The sequence below is a fragment of the Cyclopterus lumpus genome, chromosome 22 (genome assembly GCF_009769545.1).
Source record: "Cyclopterus lumpus isolate fCycLum1 chromosome 22, fCycLum1.pri, whole genome shotgun sequence".
NCBI lineage: Eukaryota > Metazoa > Chordata > Actinopteri > Perciformes > Cyclopteridae > Cyclopterus > Cyclopterus lumpus.
Genome location: NC_046987.1, coordinates 12,211,583 through 12,229,268, shown reverse-complemented (window position 1 = coordinate 12,229,268; position 17,686 = coordinate 12,211,583). Strand labels below are relative to the sequence as shown.

General features: G+C 44.9%; 1 protein-coding gene across 2 annotated transcripts in view; it reads right to left on the bottom strand.

The window, feature by feature from the left end:
- Positions 1-770: 770 nt before the first annotated feature.
- kidins220a (kinase D-interacting substrate 220a) overlaps positions 771-17,686 on the bottom strand; it is a 44,754-nt gene continuing 27,838 nt past the window's right edge. Inside the window, exons 24-32 of one of the 2 annotated variants that reach the window (XM_034525408.1) lie at positions 12,246-12,424; positions 9,617-9,822; positions 9,034-9,150; positions 5,035-5,151; positions 4,725-4,823; positions 3,705-3,923; positions 2,746-2,967; positions 2,175-2,351; positions 771-2,055 (exon numbers count right to left, since the gene is read on the bottom strand). In XM_034525408.1, coding sequence (XP_034381299.1) covers positions 1,993-2,055; positions 2,175-2,351; positions 2,746-2,967; positions 3,705-3,923; positions 4,725-4,823; positions 5,035-5,151; positions 9,034-9,150; positions 9,617-9,822; positions 12,246-12,424 — 1,399 coding nt within the window. In that variant the 3' untranslated portion in view covers positions 771-1,992. Of the gene's footprint in view, positions 2,352-2,745; positions 2,968-3,704; positions 3,924-4,724; positions 4,824-5,034; positions 5,152-9,033; positions 9,151-9,616; positions 9,823-12,245; positions 12,425-17,686 lie in introns of both variants that reach the window. The other variant, XM_034525407.1, reaches the window with a different exon arrangement.

Sequence of the window (17,686 nt, the reverse complement as noted above, 5' to 3'; positions counted from 1 at the left end):
GTGCGAGCACCTGAGAACGATGCTGCTGGTTCTGATGCCAAATGACCAGCTCGTGTCTTGTGAACCAAGCGATGGAGGGATGGGCTTAGAATTCAGCTTCTAACACATATTCAATGGGGGGGGGGGGGGGGGGGGGGGGTAAATGTCCCCACAGTATTGTGAAGGTTTAGATGGCCGTGGCAATAAAGACCTGTAGTGAAACCCCAACTGTCAATCACCTCCTTCCTGAAATGCAGCAAGGCTTCTCGCATATTTTCACACCAGAGCCGCCAAGCTATTTGAGATTGTACCCCAGGGAGCACTTGATTACGTGTAAGCTTTAGGGAAAACTCACTCTTTACACCATAAAACACAACGCTTTGAATCCAATTACCAATCATCTACAAACTTAGACATGCATTTAGAGTTGAATGATAAAGTACCTAAAAATACCCACCTCAGAGGACTCGTGCAGGTCCACGCACCCCACGTTGAGTCACAGGCCTGTATGAGTTACCCTCAGTCATTTTTCAGACTGACGGGCAGCGTGAGTCCAGCCCCGCAGCGCGTTTGTATGGACAGTGCGCCATCTATCGGAGAACAGCAGCATGTCACTCTGTTCTTCTCAACTGCATTAAGTCAAATGTGAAATGTGCTGTAGAGAAAACTCTTAGTTTAAAAATGCTGGTGTATTCACAAGCTTAATCCGAGTCCACTGAGGGATCTCTCTACAAAACGGCTGATCTTCCTGCACACAGAACAGAAGAGAGAAAACAGACTAATTTCAAGGGTCCGCATAGCAACATGTTTATTGAAGTGAACGCCTCTTCACAAGGAACTATAGAAAAGACATCGTCACTATGGAGACTAGTGCATGCACTTCTATCACATTTACTATCGACAAGGCTCTGCACCGCTGTGTGTCGACAGTGCAATCTATTGAAATATTCTAACCACCAAACACAGAGCAAAACACTTCAGAGACACAAGACCCCCAGTAACACAGATCTTTTTCTAGTCCTGAAAAACACAGCTTTGTTTTGTAACATAATGTCGACAACATTTAACATTTCATCACTAGACTAGATTATTTCCACAACAGCACCATATTCACACAAGAAATACATCACAGTTAAATGATTCAAACGCATGGGACTGTTAAAGCAATCCCAATTTGACATGACAAAAGTATTTTTGGTATCATTAAGTTCCAATTGTAGTTATTAATGCGTCTTTAGATTTGTAATTGTTTTTTTTCTCCCTACAAAACCAACGTAGTAAAGCTTTATATTGCAGTCCTCTTGATTCACAGCAACACATTTCCTTCCTAACAGTAGAACACATATCTAGTCTAATTCTTTGGAACACGTCACAGCACTAACAGTATAATAACTTCACCAACAACATCAAGAACAACGGTCTATGTGGCCCTTTTCAGACTAACGACCAGCTTCTCAGAGGACGCTCTCCGTCTCGTCTCCCAGGCTGATGGTGCGCAGGTTCTGGTTGTGGATGGCTGCAGTTGTGGTGTTAGCACTGGTGCTGCTGCTTCTGCCGTGGACAATGATGACAGCTGGCGAGACATTGATGCTGCAGGAGGAGGTGGTGGAATCCGTGCCTGTGATGTTAACCGGCTGCTGATGGCTGTTGTTGGCGTTGGTGTTGGTGGTGTCGTCAGGGCTGTTTGCATTGTCATTAAGGGTGCTGATGCTGGTGGTGCAGTTGAGGTTGCTGACTTCGCTAGAGGGCCAGCCCTCATCGGGACTGCTGGCCATTAGGCTGGCCTCGGACGGAGCCTCGGAGCAGATGGACATGCGGGTCGCCGCTGCGTCCTGCAGGCCGCTCAGGCTGCTGGGGAGGAGGCCTCTCTTCTTCACCAGACCCTCCAGCTCTAGTTCGATCGGGCTGGGCTTCAGGGCTTCCCTCTCTCTGTCAGCATCTCTTCCAGCCTCCTCTAGAGAGCGGTCTGAGGAGCTGCCACTGGAGCGCATTCCTGAGTCCGAAGAGTCCTTCTTATCCAGGAGGATTTCGGCGAGGGAGCCAAGCTTGTTCAGGAGCCCAGTGGGCTGGGAGCCGCTGTGGGAGGACAGTTCATCAGCACTCCCCTCTTTGTGGAGGAGAGGTGTGGTGTTGTTGGCCTCTTCTGGGCCGGAGTCTTCATCGTTGGGCAGCTTGTTGTACAATGACCCGCCTACCTTCTTCCTGGAGCCTGGAATTTTGGACAATGTGCTGTGGTCCAGCTTCTCATCCTCTTCACTGATGGAGTCTAGGGGCTGGGCATCGGTCCCTAAGGGGAAGTCTGTGGCATCACTAGTCTTGGAGCCTCTCTTGGTGAAGGACTTGCGGCTGTCTTGGTCAGCTCCTTCCTTGGCCTGAGGAGAGGGAAGAAGATTCAATGACAAGAACATGAATATGTATAGTATCGTGTGCTATTGGCCAAGAGGCCTCTGAAGAGGGGATTCCAGACCTTCCATTATGTGCCAAGAGAAACAAAGACTATAAGCAAATAATTAAGAAATGCAAGAATCAGAGATCTCTCCTTTCCCAGCTCAGAAAAAGACATTTGCTGTTGCACAGGCCAGAGGAATACAACAATTAAAAAAAAAAGTTTAAGAAAGACACAACATACAGGCTCAGAAACTATGTCTCCACTAGTTAATGACAATAGTCACCACACTGTAATCAGACCGTGGGAGCTTCTACTCAATTTATGCTGTCAGTGATGCAATGGCAAGAAGAACAGTGTACTCGTGACTGTCCACCCACCCCTTTGTCCTCTGAGCTGGCAGGCTGAAGGAATTGTCCAGGGTGGGGCTGCACGGGCCTCTCTCTCCCACCGCCGGACCTTTCCACCTGCACCATCTGAGAGATGTACTCCCTGTAGGCATCATGATACTCAGCCTGCTGCTTGTCTGTCAGCTTGCAGATGTCATTTGAGGATTCCTGAGAGTTGAGGCTGGACATGCTTGAGGTGTGGAGATTTGTCACCTGACACGATGAGAACAAAATTGGAATGGTGTGCAAACATCCACGTGAGTTTGTTGAGGAATATATTCACATTAAAAGTAACTGAAGAGTCAGATTGACACCTGACTATCATAAATAGAGAAACGCTGCACATAAAAATCCTGTAATTATATTAGTAACCAATGAAATATTCAGAACATGAGAATGAGACACAGAGAAAAAGTTATTGGCAAAGGTTGCAGACGGAGTGGCAATGAAAGCTGTGGTGTGTCTTCAGTGTTGGATGATGTGAATTTGAAAAAGATCACAAAATGAGATCATAAAATAACAGCAGAGCCAGCTGTCTACGTGTGAGTGTTTGCTCACGTCTAAGAGATTTATCAAATTGGGAATAGGGAAGCTGAAAAAAAACAAAGAGGGGGCCTCTTGACACCTTTTTGTGCACTTGTGTGCATTTTTAATTCTGCCATGTTCAAAAGCACCATAAGCTTCTTCTGCCGATCTCTTTTCTCACTCACAACCACATTAATGTGAAACCAGTGAGGCCATGTGACAGTTTGGGGTGTGTGGTCGTGCGATCCCATTTGCGATTTGTGTTACACACTCACGCGTATGCTTACCCCAGCGATGTTAAGACCTGTTATGTCTTTGCATGTTCATATTGGTTTGTATATTGTGCATACACACAGCTCGCGTCTGTCTGATCCTATCTGCTGTTGGGTTACATTTACACTTAGCCCACTGACAGGAAGACTGACCGGCCAGTGCGAGTTGTTGCTGTGTCTCGGAGGTTCCTCCAGCCCCGCTCCGCTGAGCTCCTCAAAGCTGAGATTCAGGCTGAAGGCTGCCGCTTCATGCTGGGCCCCCCCCGAGCGTCTGCTGGACTCCCCGTGGTGCAAGCTGCTGTCCTGCTCGCTAGCAGCTCGGGACTCATCTTGAAGCAGAGCCTGGGTTTCAGTGTGACGTAGTTCCATCACCTGGGAAAGACATTGTAATGTACTTTTTTCAGTTCAACAAACGTCATTGGACTATTGTTACAGGACACACAGTCAGCATGTGACAAATAAAAGATCAACAACAACATTGTAAGAGTGAGCTGTTGCCCAAGTAGAGATATTCAGATGTCCCCTCCTCCCCGACAAAACCTCCCTTCATCCAGATATCAGTCAGCCATCTTGAACCAGATGTCTGTGCTGGCTGCGACCTGGCAACACAACACTGGATAGTGTACGGAGCTGTAAGGCCACTACACTTTCCAGCTGCTCCTACATGAGCTCCGCATTGGATCTCTGGTAAATCACAACCAATCCAGGGCTCTGGTTTGGTATTAGGAGCACAGACAGACATCTGATGAAGTGAACCCGGCTACATGTGTAAGTGATTTCAGCCCCGGCTCAGCCGACTGGACTCCTGGCTGACTGAATAGCGGCCCTTCTCGTAATACGGATTATGAAATCTCCATCCCAATATCTCAGCGCAGCACAAGATGTCGTATTATGAGATGTTGTCTTGCTTCTTTTTGGAATAAACAAGAGCTGACATTTATCAACAGGAAGGCCCTGGCACGGCTGAGTGTCTGCAAAGTATCACAGAGTGAGGAGAATGTGTGCAATTGTAAATCTATTTTAGGCCTTTACTCTAAAGTAATGAGAGTAGTTACGTTATTGTAGTTTCAATTATTTCGTTATTGTAGTTTCTATTGGCATATCATATAGATGCCAATAGCAACAATATTAAACCAGGCTGTGAGGCACCACACAAGGGAAACTTAGTCTCACCGTTCCCCTGAAGAGCTGCCAGTCGCCGAAGTTCATCTCCATCTCTTTCTTCAGCTCATCCAGGTTGCACTGAGACAGTACTCGACCATTTATATTAGCCTGCAAAGGACAGGGAAGGGACTGACTGGTTTGTCCACAGATTTACTTTATCAACATGTGCAAAAATTGCATCAGGCTAAAAAACACCACAATCCCATAAGGAGGCATCGCAGAAAGAACTGCATGAGGCAAAAAAACAAAAATACAACCAGAAAACATACAGTAATTATCAGAAAATGGATCCGATTTTGAATGTTATTGACAGGGACACCTTCTTGATGGTGGATGTGTACTGAGGCAGCATACTGGGGTCGATTCCATCCAGCTGTCTGAGACGCTCACACACGGCACCTGTGTTCATTGAGCTAAGCCGGACTGCAGGAGAGACCTAGACACAAACACACAAAATCAGAATATAAACAACTTATCCAGAGTGTTTGTGTGAGTTAAGGTTACCAGGACACACTCGCACACTGATAGACCAACTCATCACTCCTAACACATTGATAAGGGCAAAACGAGCAACAATTCCTGGCAGAGACGTGCAGGCCCGTTACTGTGAGGCACACAGAGGTGCAAAACCACAATCCCACACAGTAATTCTCTCCATCAGTCACACAGTGTAAGTGTAAAAGTAAACAAAGCTGCCAACCTATCCAAATACACTGTTACCTGCTCGTATTCCTTTTCTCGGAGTATATACAAGCACATAAAGTGTGTGCACAACACTTAAGGGATAGAGTCTGTAAGTCTATGGGTTGCTGTTGAGCCGAGCCACAATGAAGCGGCTGCCGCCAAGCAGCTACGAGGCTTTATTGTGACTGATACCGGTGGCCTGTTGATGTTGTCTAAGGCCTCACAGAGAGCCAACATGCCACCCGCTGGCACAAAAATGAAACAAACCTCATTCACCCTCCTCCACCCACACCCCTCCCCTCTCCGTACCCCTCTCCCTTTCTTCACTCACCCCTCTCCCTCTGGTTCTGCTTGTCTTGAACCCTCACTCTTGTTCCTTCCATCCCTCCCTTCCTTCCTTCCTCTCACATTCCTTCCCTCACAGCCTCCTGCATCGACCTCCTTCTCTCTTTCTCATCACTCAGTTTCTCTCTCCCCCATCTCTTCCCCCTCCTCGCTCCCTCGTCATCTCTGCTCTCTCTCGGCTATTAACACCATTAAGACGTGGCTTCAGACTAAGCCCCCTGGCTTTGTTTCTGGTTTCAAGGGAGAGAGGAGCAGAGCTTAGTCGGACTGTGAGTAGTTGCTGGACAAAAAAAACAAGCAGCTCACACAATGCAGTACTGAATAGGAGGTGCCAACTTTCTGTAGTGGTGGGCAAGCGGATGAAGACGGGCACTCCGGGAGTTTAGCTACTGTTCATGTCCACGCAGAATGAAACTATGTTAGTGAATCTACTAATCTACTACTAGTTGTGTTGTGCATTTACTTCTAAGTGATGAGTCTATAGTATCTCTTTCTACAGCATGCTTGGTAGTACTGAACCAGTGTGTTAGAAATGAGGTAGAGAGGCACAGATGATGGAGAAAGGGAGCCAAGAAACCAGAGGTGTACCTGCTTTAATTTGTAAGGCAGCGCCTTAAAATGCTTGATAAGGAGACAAAAAGAAGCAGACGGACAAATAGTCAAGCAAAAATATGCACAGACATTCAGAACATTGAGAAGCCGGGACTGTACCTGTGAAAAAAGAGAGGGGAGGGGGTGCAGCGGCAGAAATTAAGACAGAATAGACAGACAGACGAGCACACATGTTGAACTCATCATCAGGGGGCAGGAGAGACAGAAACAACAGAGGAGACAGACATCTATCTGTTTCGCAGCAGGAGAGGAGACGGCTGCTTTGCAGTAGCTGCATGACAGACTGGAAAAGATGAGGCTGTTGGAAGTAGAATTATTACACAAGGAGATTTTTGTTTTTTCGCTGCAGTCAGCAGGCTTTGCAGTCATAATCTTTGCAGACAGAAAGGATTGCGGACGAGACAGAGACGGAGAGAAAGACCCGGAAAGAAAATAAGACATTTTCTCAAAAAAAGCAGAAGTTTCAATTCGGGGAAGGCCTTGAATACGACTCCTCGATTCAGACTGCAAGCGCGTGTTCTAAGAACGTGAGTGAAAGCGTATATGTCTGCGGGTGTGTCTGCGTGTCTTGGTTTGAACCCTCCCAGTGTGTGTGTGTGATAAGACTGTAATTACAGCTGGGCTGAGCTCAGGGCTGGGCAGAAGGATGGGGAAGAGGAAACAGAGCTCTGTGAGGGAGGAAGCGTCTTGGTAAGGAGATAAGCTCTACCAGCACTGGGCTCATTGTCAGTGTGTGTGTGTGTGTGTGTGTGTGTGTGTGTGTGTGTGTGTGTGTCTTGCCAGCCCCAACAGTTGCTCTGATGATAATCCCGGCAGCCCGAGGAATCCATACTCACACTTATATCAGCTAAGCAATTACACTGGGCTGAATCCAAAGACACACATAAATGTGTGAGTGTGCACGCACATCGACATTCACAGATTTGCAGAAATACAGACACATGTGAACGCTACACAAAGAGATCAAGTGTGAACCAAAAAAGGGATAAGATGGGCTAATACACATGGGATGGAAATGAGGACATTTATACTAATGAGGAAAGGGAAAAAACCCAGGGAAGATACGAGGAACAAACATTTTTGTAAAATGAAAGACGGGGATGAAGGTTTAAAGAAAAAGAGGAAGATTGAAGCAAAAAATATAAAGAGACAAAAATACAGACGGAGAATGGAAGGAACTTTACATAGTAATCTATACTTAAATCTTTCAAACAGCTCCTTTAAATGCTTCCTGGCAGCGCCCTGATAAGTGGCTTTGTGGAGCAGAAATCTCCTGAGTGGTGTTATCATCAAATTGTTCTAATAGTGGCTGCTCACTCTTTAAATGTCTGAATATCGGAGATTCACTTCTTGCAGCTCAATGCTTTCCGGAAGTGGGTTAACAACACTTCAAAAGTCCATTTATGACAGAATGTGAATGGCTACAACCTCAGAGTGGACTTCATTGAGCATATTATATTTACATATAACATCTGAAGCGTGTGACAACATCCCCCTCTCTTGATGGTAAGCGGGCGGTCATCGTTGCACCGGATGCAGTATTTAATGTCAGAATGCTGCAGCAAGTGTGACGGTCTATATTTGTTCTCTCGGCTCTTTTAAACCACAGCAGCAAAATAAGTAGTCCGTAAAAAATATAGGCGTGCGTGTTATGCATTCAACACAATAAATGACAAACAAGGCTTGACAACATGCAGATAATGGAGGACTGGTTGCACATTTGCATATCCGCAGGGCTTCACAACTGTAACTACATGTTACCATGGTAGGTTCAGAGGGACAGGGGGGGAGGCCTTCTCTGGCATCCTCTGCAATAACATCCTGACATGGGCACAGAATGGAGACAAAGATTGTGGAGAGAGAACGGCTCCTGTTGAGTTCATTGCCACTCAATTTTTGGAATAAGCGTTTACTGCTTTACTCCATGTTCATAAACTGAACGAGACGTACTACCCGCACAACAGTTGTGATCTGTCAGTTTAAACTTGACAGTTTATAAAAAAGGAAACTGGGCACTGGCAGGCGTACGCAAGGTTTTATGAATCAGATTCATTTTTGTCGTGCGGAAAGAATTTTTTTTGTATGCACCCAAACATTTACTTTGGATCCTTTGAGCCGTTTTCTAAATGGAGACCCTTGGACAGTGGTTTGGCACAGTGGCAAATAAAACAGGGTGATATTGAAATCATCAGAAGGTAAAATGTGAAGGCAAAACAAATGACATCACACTGAGGAAAGGGAGACAATGGGAAGGTGGAAGGAGGTATTTAAGAGGAGAGGAGGTGTAAAAAAAAATAAAAGAAAAAGGAAAGATAAGAGGTCAGAAAGTCATGCTGTAGGTAAGAAGAATGGACCTGATCGCATATTAAACATAGCATATTATAAAATAGCAATAATATCGGGTGACAAAAGCACTATAACCTTTCTGTCTTTGTAAGTTAAATAAATACAAATGGAACAAGAAGTCCCTTAACTGGTACCGTTTGAAAACATTGAGTAACAAACAGGTAAACAGAGAGCCACGAGAGCAGGAAGATTGAACCTTTCAATCACTTCAATCTCAGAAACGATTATGTTGCATTATACACATACTACTACTACTAGTGTATCTGCGGCTGTAATCATCGAGTGTGAGATAGAGGCGCACGTGAGATAGCTCGAATACTTCTTTACTTACAAGTCCATTGGTGTTGTCCCTTGGTTGACCGGGTGGTTTAATGGAGGGGCACGAGGATGAGGGGACATGGTGGGAGAAAGGCCGTTGCATGTGATACACAGAATGGGGGAAATAAGGCTACGAGGGAAACGGAAGGAATGAGGTCAAAATAAAATGAAAATCATATGAAAGGCACACACAAACAAAACAAACAAAATTGCAGCAGGCAAAAGACACTATTGCTCACCTATTCTCAGTAAATGAGGTGCAGGTTATTTAATTTAAGAACATTTAAAGACCTGTTTACTTTACAGTCTATTCAGGTGTAATTTACCAAGTTGGTAAATGCAATGCGACATTATGATAACATGCAGAGGACTGAGCATTTTAAATTCAGTAAGGGCCTTTTTAATAACAGTGTGGTTGTGGGGATCCGTGGGTGTCAAATAGTGGGCCAGCGATTCCATTTTTATTACCTTTGTTTATTTTCAGATCATCAAGGAGATCATATTCTAACTTGGGCTTTTCTACAATAACACAGACACACAACCTGATAGGCTCTAAGTAGTAGGGAGAGGACAGATAAGTCCCTTTCTTGTCTCACCCGGTTGTAAAAGGGGTGCTGAGGGCCAGTCATCCCACTGAAGTAGGCACTGTGAGGCTGAGGAGGCAGAGATCCGGTGAAGGAGCCCGCTGGGGAGCAGGCGGCAGAGGGCTGGCCATAGCCTGAATGGGGACGGGGCACTACCTCTTGCAGTGTGGGATAGGTCACTCCTCCCAAGTGCATCTGCTCCCTAGCCGCTCGCACATCTAAGAGGAGGACAGAGCCGGAGGAAAAAAGGACAAGAGAGGGGGAGAAAAGGAAGTGTTTATCTGTGATGCTGATGATCGTGCCTTGGCCACGACTATAAAGACCCTTCAGATCCACCCACGCATCAATAATGTAGTTGTATTTCATCATCTCAAGAGAGTTTAGCCAGTTGTGAATCCACAGAGAAAAAAAAAAAAATCAAACAAATGACAGCAAATTCCTTGATTCTTGAAGCACTGTAGGGAATACAACAAGACGGTTGTTCCTGAACATGTTCTTCTTAGAAGACAATCAAATAAGCAAAAACGAGCGCAGAGGATACGATTACAACCATTTTCAACTGTGAATTCCATTCTCACTTTAATTCTATTCATCCGTTTATTCACAAACCAGCATATTCTGTCTTTACCAAATGATATTCTGGCATCGTGATAGCTTTGCTGTCCCTGACAAATAAACAATAAACAAAGCCAACCATTTGAACTCACAGGCACTATCGCATTAAGTATTTTCCACAATTGTTTTCACATACATCAATTTGAGTCGAGTGAGTCGACTAGGCGCCGCAGAGGGAGCTTTGGTTAAAAACTCCCAAATGAAAGTTAAATAAGCCTGGAGACAGAACAGAGTGTCTCTGTGTGGCTGGCATGAAAGTAAGAACCAGAAACAGAAGCAGGCACCAGAATGTCTCCTGGTTATACAAGTGGCTGCTGAATGACACGCTGAGTGAGACCCAATCCAGCCTGCGAACACAATGGGGGCCTTATGATGTGAGTCAGGCTCATGGGCGGGTATCACTGACAGCACTGCCCACTGGCTGGCCACAGGACACCGGGCACTAAGTACCGACTGGCCACGGAGTGGAGGGAGCAGGATGAATGGGAAGGAGCACTGGTCACCTTCCGCTCCTTGGGGACACGTGTAGAGGTGGAAACACACACACACACACACACACACACACTAAACACATGTCCGTGGATACTTATAAACACCTACACACTTGTAGGACTGGTCCTGGACTTACAGACTGGACGTCTGGTTGTAGAGCTTGGTCAGCTCTCTCCATGACTCAACTGCAGCTCAGTGGAACAGACTTTGTGTGTGTGAATGTCGTCTGTGGTCTCATAACACTATGATGCAGCAGCTTCACACTAGGCGTCATTGACACTCCTGTACAGGCTGAATGGACGCTGACGCACAGAAGCAAAAGTACAGTGTTGCTCTGGCTTACAGTTAAATACTTACTGATGCACTATTACTGCAAACTGTGAAATTTGGTGCAGCAGTGGAGGCACATTGGTGACAGCGAGTGGACATTTTGTCCTGATCCCAGTGTCAGGTCAATTCATTTGATTTATATTGCATGGGGCCTTTACAATCCGTGCAGCATATGACACCCTCTGTCATTTTTCGACCTTCGCTAAAGATAAGAAAAACTCCCCAAACAAAAAACACCTTTAACAAGGGGAACAAACGGACGGAACTTCAGGAAGAGCAAGTGGAAATCTGATCGACATTTGATTGTTTGGAAATGAGAAGCAAGCTGAGGGTTTCTGAGAGCCCCTGTAGTGGGTGATTTTAGAGCAGACCCTGCTGCAATGTTATGAGTAATGTCACTGCCAAATGAGCTGGCACTGAATGCAACACATCACATAGAAGACAGTTCTGTTTCTCTAAGCTATTGTATACTCAACCCTTTATGTACTTAAGACAAAACAGAACGATAAATCTCTCTCGCACACATCATCATCATCATCATCATCATGACAAATTAAAAGTGTTTGCAGACTAACTTTGAGAAAATAATTAGTTCTTACCGATTTTAGGCTTAACAATTCTCTACGCATTGGACTCTTTCTTTTTTATCATGTAGCTTTATATATCTTACTATTCTTAACAAGATTGTGTCATTTATCTTGCTTATTTTGCCTCATCTGATCGTCTCTGCTGACCTTTACCGCTCAATTTATTTAGAATGGATATCGGCTGATAACGATCTGTGGCCGATCAATCCGAGCACCCTTAATTCTTCAAAGCTTCAGGGGAAAAAAGCTTCAAAACTGCTCATTCCAAGGTCGAGAATAAACCAATGCTAATTATTGCTGTGTTCCTCACAGTCGCCACATCTCATCCAAAAAAAAAACATGTTTTGAGAGTGCCTTGGTAGCCCAATGGTTACTGCACATGCCTCTTAACCATAATGTCTTAGGTTCAATTTCAACTGTGGGACCTTTGATGCATGTCATAGCCCTTTATCTCTTCCTTTAAAACAAAAACAAATGAAGGCCCTAAATGAAGGAATATCTTTTGTTCTATGCCAAGGTGCACTGAAGCTACTCTGGCTGCTCAACTTTAAGACATGTTATGCTGGTTTACCCCCATATCTTTCACCCATCTGTGCAAATACTGAGTGTGTATAAACCTGCTATGATCTCCCTGAGTTTGGGGTCCAAGTTGACGGTGCAGGGCAGGAACATCTCAACATCTTTAGTAGCGAGAACGGGCGTCCTGGAGGACAGGAAGACCTCAAAGCTGCGGATGTCTCCATCAATCTCCAGCAGAGGTTCCACGTCCTTTGTGGTGGGAATGTTTTTGGAGATTCTTCAGAGGAAAAAGAAAAAGAGAAGGATATTAATTTAGCAGGCGTTTGTGCTGATGTGTTGCTCTCTCCAGCAAACATAATATCATTATTTATAAATATGAATCTTAATGATATGAAGAACATGACGAGTTGGTTGTTGGAACAAGTGACTTGTGACATATGACTAGTATATTACTGTGGAAAACCAAATGCTTATAAAAGACAATACAATAACTTGAGAAGTATTATTGGCATGTGACAAAAATATGTCAACATGTCAGTTTACACAAAATTCTGACTGGTAGCTCAAAGGCTCACATTCTGACGAAAAAAAGAAAAGAGGAAATAGCAAGTTGTACTGTTAAGATGAAAGAGATATGCAACGGTCATCATCATCATGAGAGAAGAGAGATAACTGGATTTAGAGAAGGCAAGATAGTGAAAGGGGGGATGTTTGAGGACAGATAGAGTGAGGGATGTTATCTTTTCTCTGCAGAGGAGGAAACCTGAGAAGATGACAATCAGGGTAATTTAGCAAGCAGCAAACGGAAGCGCCTCATGATGCGCCGCATACAGTTTACCATGATGTTTGTTATCACAGAACCCAAGTAAACACCATGTTTGGAGATTGTTCCATTACTGTGCGATATAGTGTTTCCTGTCTATACTGCAGAAAACAACAACATTGTATTATATCAAGAATGTCAGATGTCAAAACAATTCATCGACACTGCACACTGGCACCCCGGAATATGATCTAAAGTTTAAACCAGTAGTTTAGAAGGGACAACAGCATCTCTGAACAACAGAATACTGAACATGAATACTGAAGTGGGAAATTCAATTTCAGCTGCACGAGGTTAAAAAAAAGATATCAGTTTAATCAAGGACAACGTAACATGTGGCCGACGCGACAACAAATCCAAACACCAACAACCCAGAGCAGTCATTACATCTCGTTAATCCCATCATTCAGACATGAGAATATGAAACTCGGAGTGACCTGTGACACTGACCGTTCATCACCAGAATGGAGCGCTCTTATCAGATGAATAGGGAGACTCCAGCAGGGAGCAGACATGTTTCTCATCTCTGCCTACATTTCTCATCTGAACCCTGCATCCTACTTAACCTTCCCTCCTTCCAGTTAAACCTCAACTCACGCTCCTCCCAATACATCACCCCGTCTGTGTACTGGTATGCTCTGCTGAGAACACAGGCTGGTGAGTTGGGTTTTTCCCTGGGCCTGATCTGTTTTCGAGCATGAGCACAGGCTGGCTTTTCTGTGACTTGATTGGATGATTAGTACCATCGCTGCTGCACGCTAGCTAAGTCAGCGTGAGGTCAGCATCTGGCAAGGGTTCAAAACAGCACACGGTTAGCTAATAATCCAAACAATCAGATAAACTAATCCAGTTAACAAACAGAAATGTTTACCGTCTGCTCTATCCAGGGAGTCGCTCATAACCTCAGTGAGGGTGGACAAAACAAAACTGTAGAACCACACTGCACTCAGTTAGGATTGACATCATTTAAATGTGAGGCTTTTAGCTGATACTCATATCCATCCAGTTTACAGTGAGTGAAGAGGCCGAGGTCCAGTCCTCTGTACAAGGACATTTTGACAGGACAGATGGCTGATGATGGACACATCTGCTGTTGCAAAGGGTTCGAACCTGTGACCTTGTGGATATAGGATGTCTCTATCCAAATGTACAAGTTTGGCACAGGGATGGAAGACCGGCTGACGTTTTCCAAGCATTTTAGACATACAATGTAAAGGACTCCTCACAGAGTCAAATGTGTACTATAGAACAGTGGTTCTCAAACTTTTTTCAGTGATGTACCCCCTGTGGACATTTATTCTTCAGCCAAGTACCCACTAACCAGCGCAAAGCATTTTTGGTTGAAATAAAGATGTCATACACAGCGCTGTGCCATCACTCTCTGATTTAATACAGAATATATAAAATTCAGTTCATGAACTTACACTTATATTTTATTGAATATGTATTAATTTGAGAACCACTGCTATAGAGTGTCACAAGGGCAATCTAAATTACTGGCACTACATCTATATTTTTCTTTTCAGCAGACCAGCCCAGGTGGGTCACTCGAAGCCCACTGTCCCAACCCACGTGCCAGTCCAGACACACAGACTGAAAGAAGAGAGAACACACTGTGAGCAGGGACGACACAGACGGGCACAGCTGAGCTCCAGTGGACGAAGCCCTCTCAGTCCGTCTTCCATTAGAACCTTTAACAAGACCCTAAAGGTCAAGGAAGCTCCATGTTGGCACACAGATGAACCCCCTACTCCTGTGACCTCTGCTGGAGAGGATGCATGGGATTTTGAAGGCACAGATGTTACCTGCACGCACACACACACACACACACACACACACACACACACACACACACGGGGAAATTCAAAGGAACAGATGAAAGATGGAGTGTGTGTGTGTGTGTGTGTGTGTGTGTGTGTACGTGTGTGTGTGTGTGTGTGTGTGTGTGTGTGTGTGTGTGTGTGCATGTGCGTGTGTGTGTGTGCACATAGACATGTACAGTATATGTGGGTGTTTGGTTCCTTTTCCCATGAACTGTATTAACCCGTATACAGAGAAAGAAGCCCTTGCTTTTCCCCATTTCCAGCTGGCTTACTGCTGTTTATTTGTGGGTCTGCAGACACAGACCAACAGGAGCCAGTGACTCACTCTCTTTCTCTTTCTCTCACACCCACTGACACACACACACTGCACTTCCTTTTGCTATATAGAGAACACCCTCCAAATATATTCCAAGGAATCTTTTTATAGGACCATGTAACATTACTGAATGATGTGTGCACAGTTTAGTTGGACTGTGCCTAAACGTAGAATGGACAATAATAATGAAACTTAAACTCAGAGTTCTCTAGTTGTAGTGATATCAAACACTGCTTCAGATTCTTTATTTCATACATTCATTATAGTCCAAAAACTCATCCATCTTGCTATTCTATCACATGCAGTTGCCTTTGGAAAACAATGACAAGTCCTACATAGAAATAAATCCTTCATGTACATTGCCCAACACCAATGGCAACCAAGAAGCTAGCTACAATTGCACATATTTTGATGACCTGCATGTTTTCTCTGGCTTGCTGTTGTACAACATTTAGTAGCACAAACAGCTGCATCTTCCAAAGACAACCGGGAGCTGGTGAGAAGAACAAATCAAGGACATCCATCCCTGAGTTACATACACACAGATGTAAAGGAAAAAGGGGACAGCCAGAGTGTAACAGGTCCGTTCATGACGTTGCCAGCTGACTGGACAGACACGTCTGCAGGAGCAACTGACCGGAGCTCACACTTCAACGCTGGTCCTGTAAGATCATCTCTGAAGATCAGAGGGCACAGACCATTAATAGATGGTTTGATGAAGAGAAGTATAGAAAAGCAAAAAGGTATCAGATTTACTGGAACAGAAGATGAACTAACTGATCGTTATAAATTTGAGTGATTTAGGCAAACGCGCCGAACGCGCATGTTACAGCACAAATAGTACCCACTTCATGACAACAGCAGTTTATCAATGAAGTTTCACCACTTCAAATGACACCCTTTGCAGTTCACTAATGAGATGTTGGCCTTGGCATGAAGCAATTGACACAAATTACTTCAGACTTAGTCATCCTTTGAACGGACGATACAGGCAAAATGAACAAAGCCATTCTTATCAGCAATCAGTTGCTAAATGACAAGATGGATGCTCGGGTTGGAGCGCCAAGGAAACCGGCATGCTACTTTCAAACAGACCGAGGACGAGCGGCATAAAGGCCGTCGGGCAGCCCGGCAGCCGTTCCTGCACAATGGGCCCATTGACAGGACTCAGCTTATAGCTGCAGCAGTACAGACTATTTGGCCCAACCACTCTCTGTGTGGCGTGGCCACTGGGAGCTTTCTGAGCTTATCCAAATGCTAATAGGTCCCAAAGCTGACTGGAGCATAGCCTTTCTTCTCCTCTCAACCTCCCACATGCTGCAGTTGACGGGAATGAGCAGAATTCTTCTATCTGCTATTTGGGCGCTGAAAGTATGAATGTGCCACTTGACTTTGCTTTACAGCTGCCCACTGTGCTTATGGACGACATGCACACACACGCCACAAAAGAGGTGGTCTTGCTGCCAAACATTTCCATAAAGGGGCCCAAAGACAGAGAGAGATGCCTGCAGAACAGACAAACGCCTGTGCACATTGTGTATGAGAAGCTCAAGAGTTTCAGTGTCAGACGCTGTGACCAGTGGGTGAAGAAGTTAACCAGATCCGGGTCCGGCACATTCCTCTCTTGGTCAGAGTCGCTGGCACAGTGTCTGCCAAACGCGTGGATGAACTCAACGAGGCCCTCTCTGGGAAAACAGCGGACAGGCGGACAGACCAGCAAGCTGGCGCGTGGACTCGCAGCATCATTGCTGCGAGAGGTTATTGTTTTTTGGAAGCTGCCAAAGCCTCCACCACCCCAAAGGCAGAGGGAGAGAGCAAAATATGTTTTCACTTTAGATGACGCCATGTTCTTTGTCTCCTTAAAATCCAGGCGAATTTCCTTGATTTGAATCAAATGCTTCAAGTAATGTGGACACCCTCTGTCTCTGCTTACCTCCGTGTCTCTAACTTTCTAGCTTTCTTGTCTTGGCCGTGCCAACTGACAACTTGTGGCAGCGTCTGCTTTCCATATACATTCGTGGCAAAGTTTAGTCCAATAATTTAAACTCTCTTGTACAGAGCTGGACCTGTGCATCCCAAAGCAAACCACAGAGACAAGCAGGCTAATGGGAAACACACCAGGCTGATAAAAACTGAACTGCTTTGGAGCGAACGGCCTCTCCTTTGAGACGGGCTCAGGACTCAGTGGTTCCTTGAAATGTTGATTAAACTCATGTGTTGCGCCAAAACGGAGCCTCCTTGTTCCAGACCCCAAAAACCTTAACTGAACCCTCCACTCAGAGTAACTAAGGCCTCATTCTTAACAAATAGTAAAACACTGAACCTCAGCTCGGTGATTTATGTGCCAAAAAAGAGTTTGGAGCATCTTAGGGCCATGGCAAAGTTTGTTCATTGTGACACTAATTGCACCACTAAAGAGTTCATATCAGCGTATGTGGTTGTTTGATAGCTGTAATGGTCAGTTGATAGGCCGTATGATGCAGCGTTAAGTGGGGTGGACAAGAGTAAAGACGAATGTGCTCTTCTGATAGTATCAGAATACATCTGGAATAAGTCTGTGATGGAGCTAGAATCTAT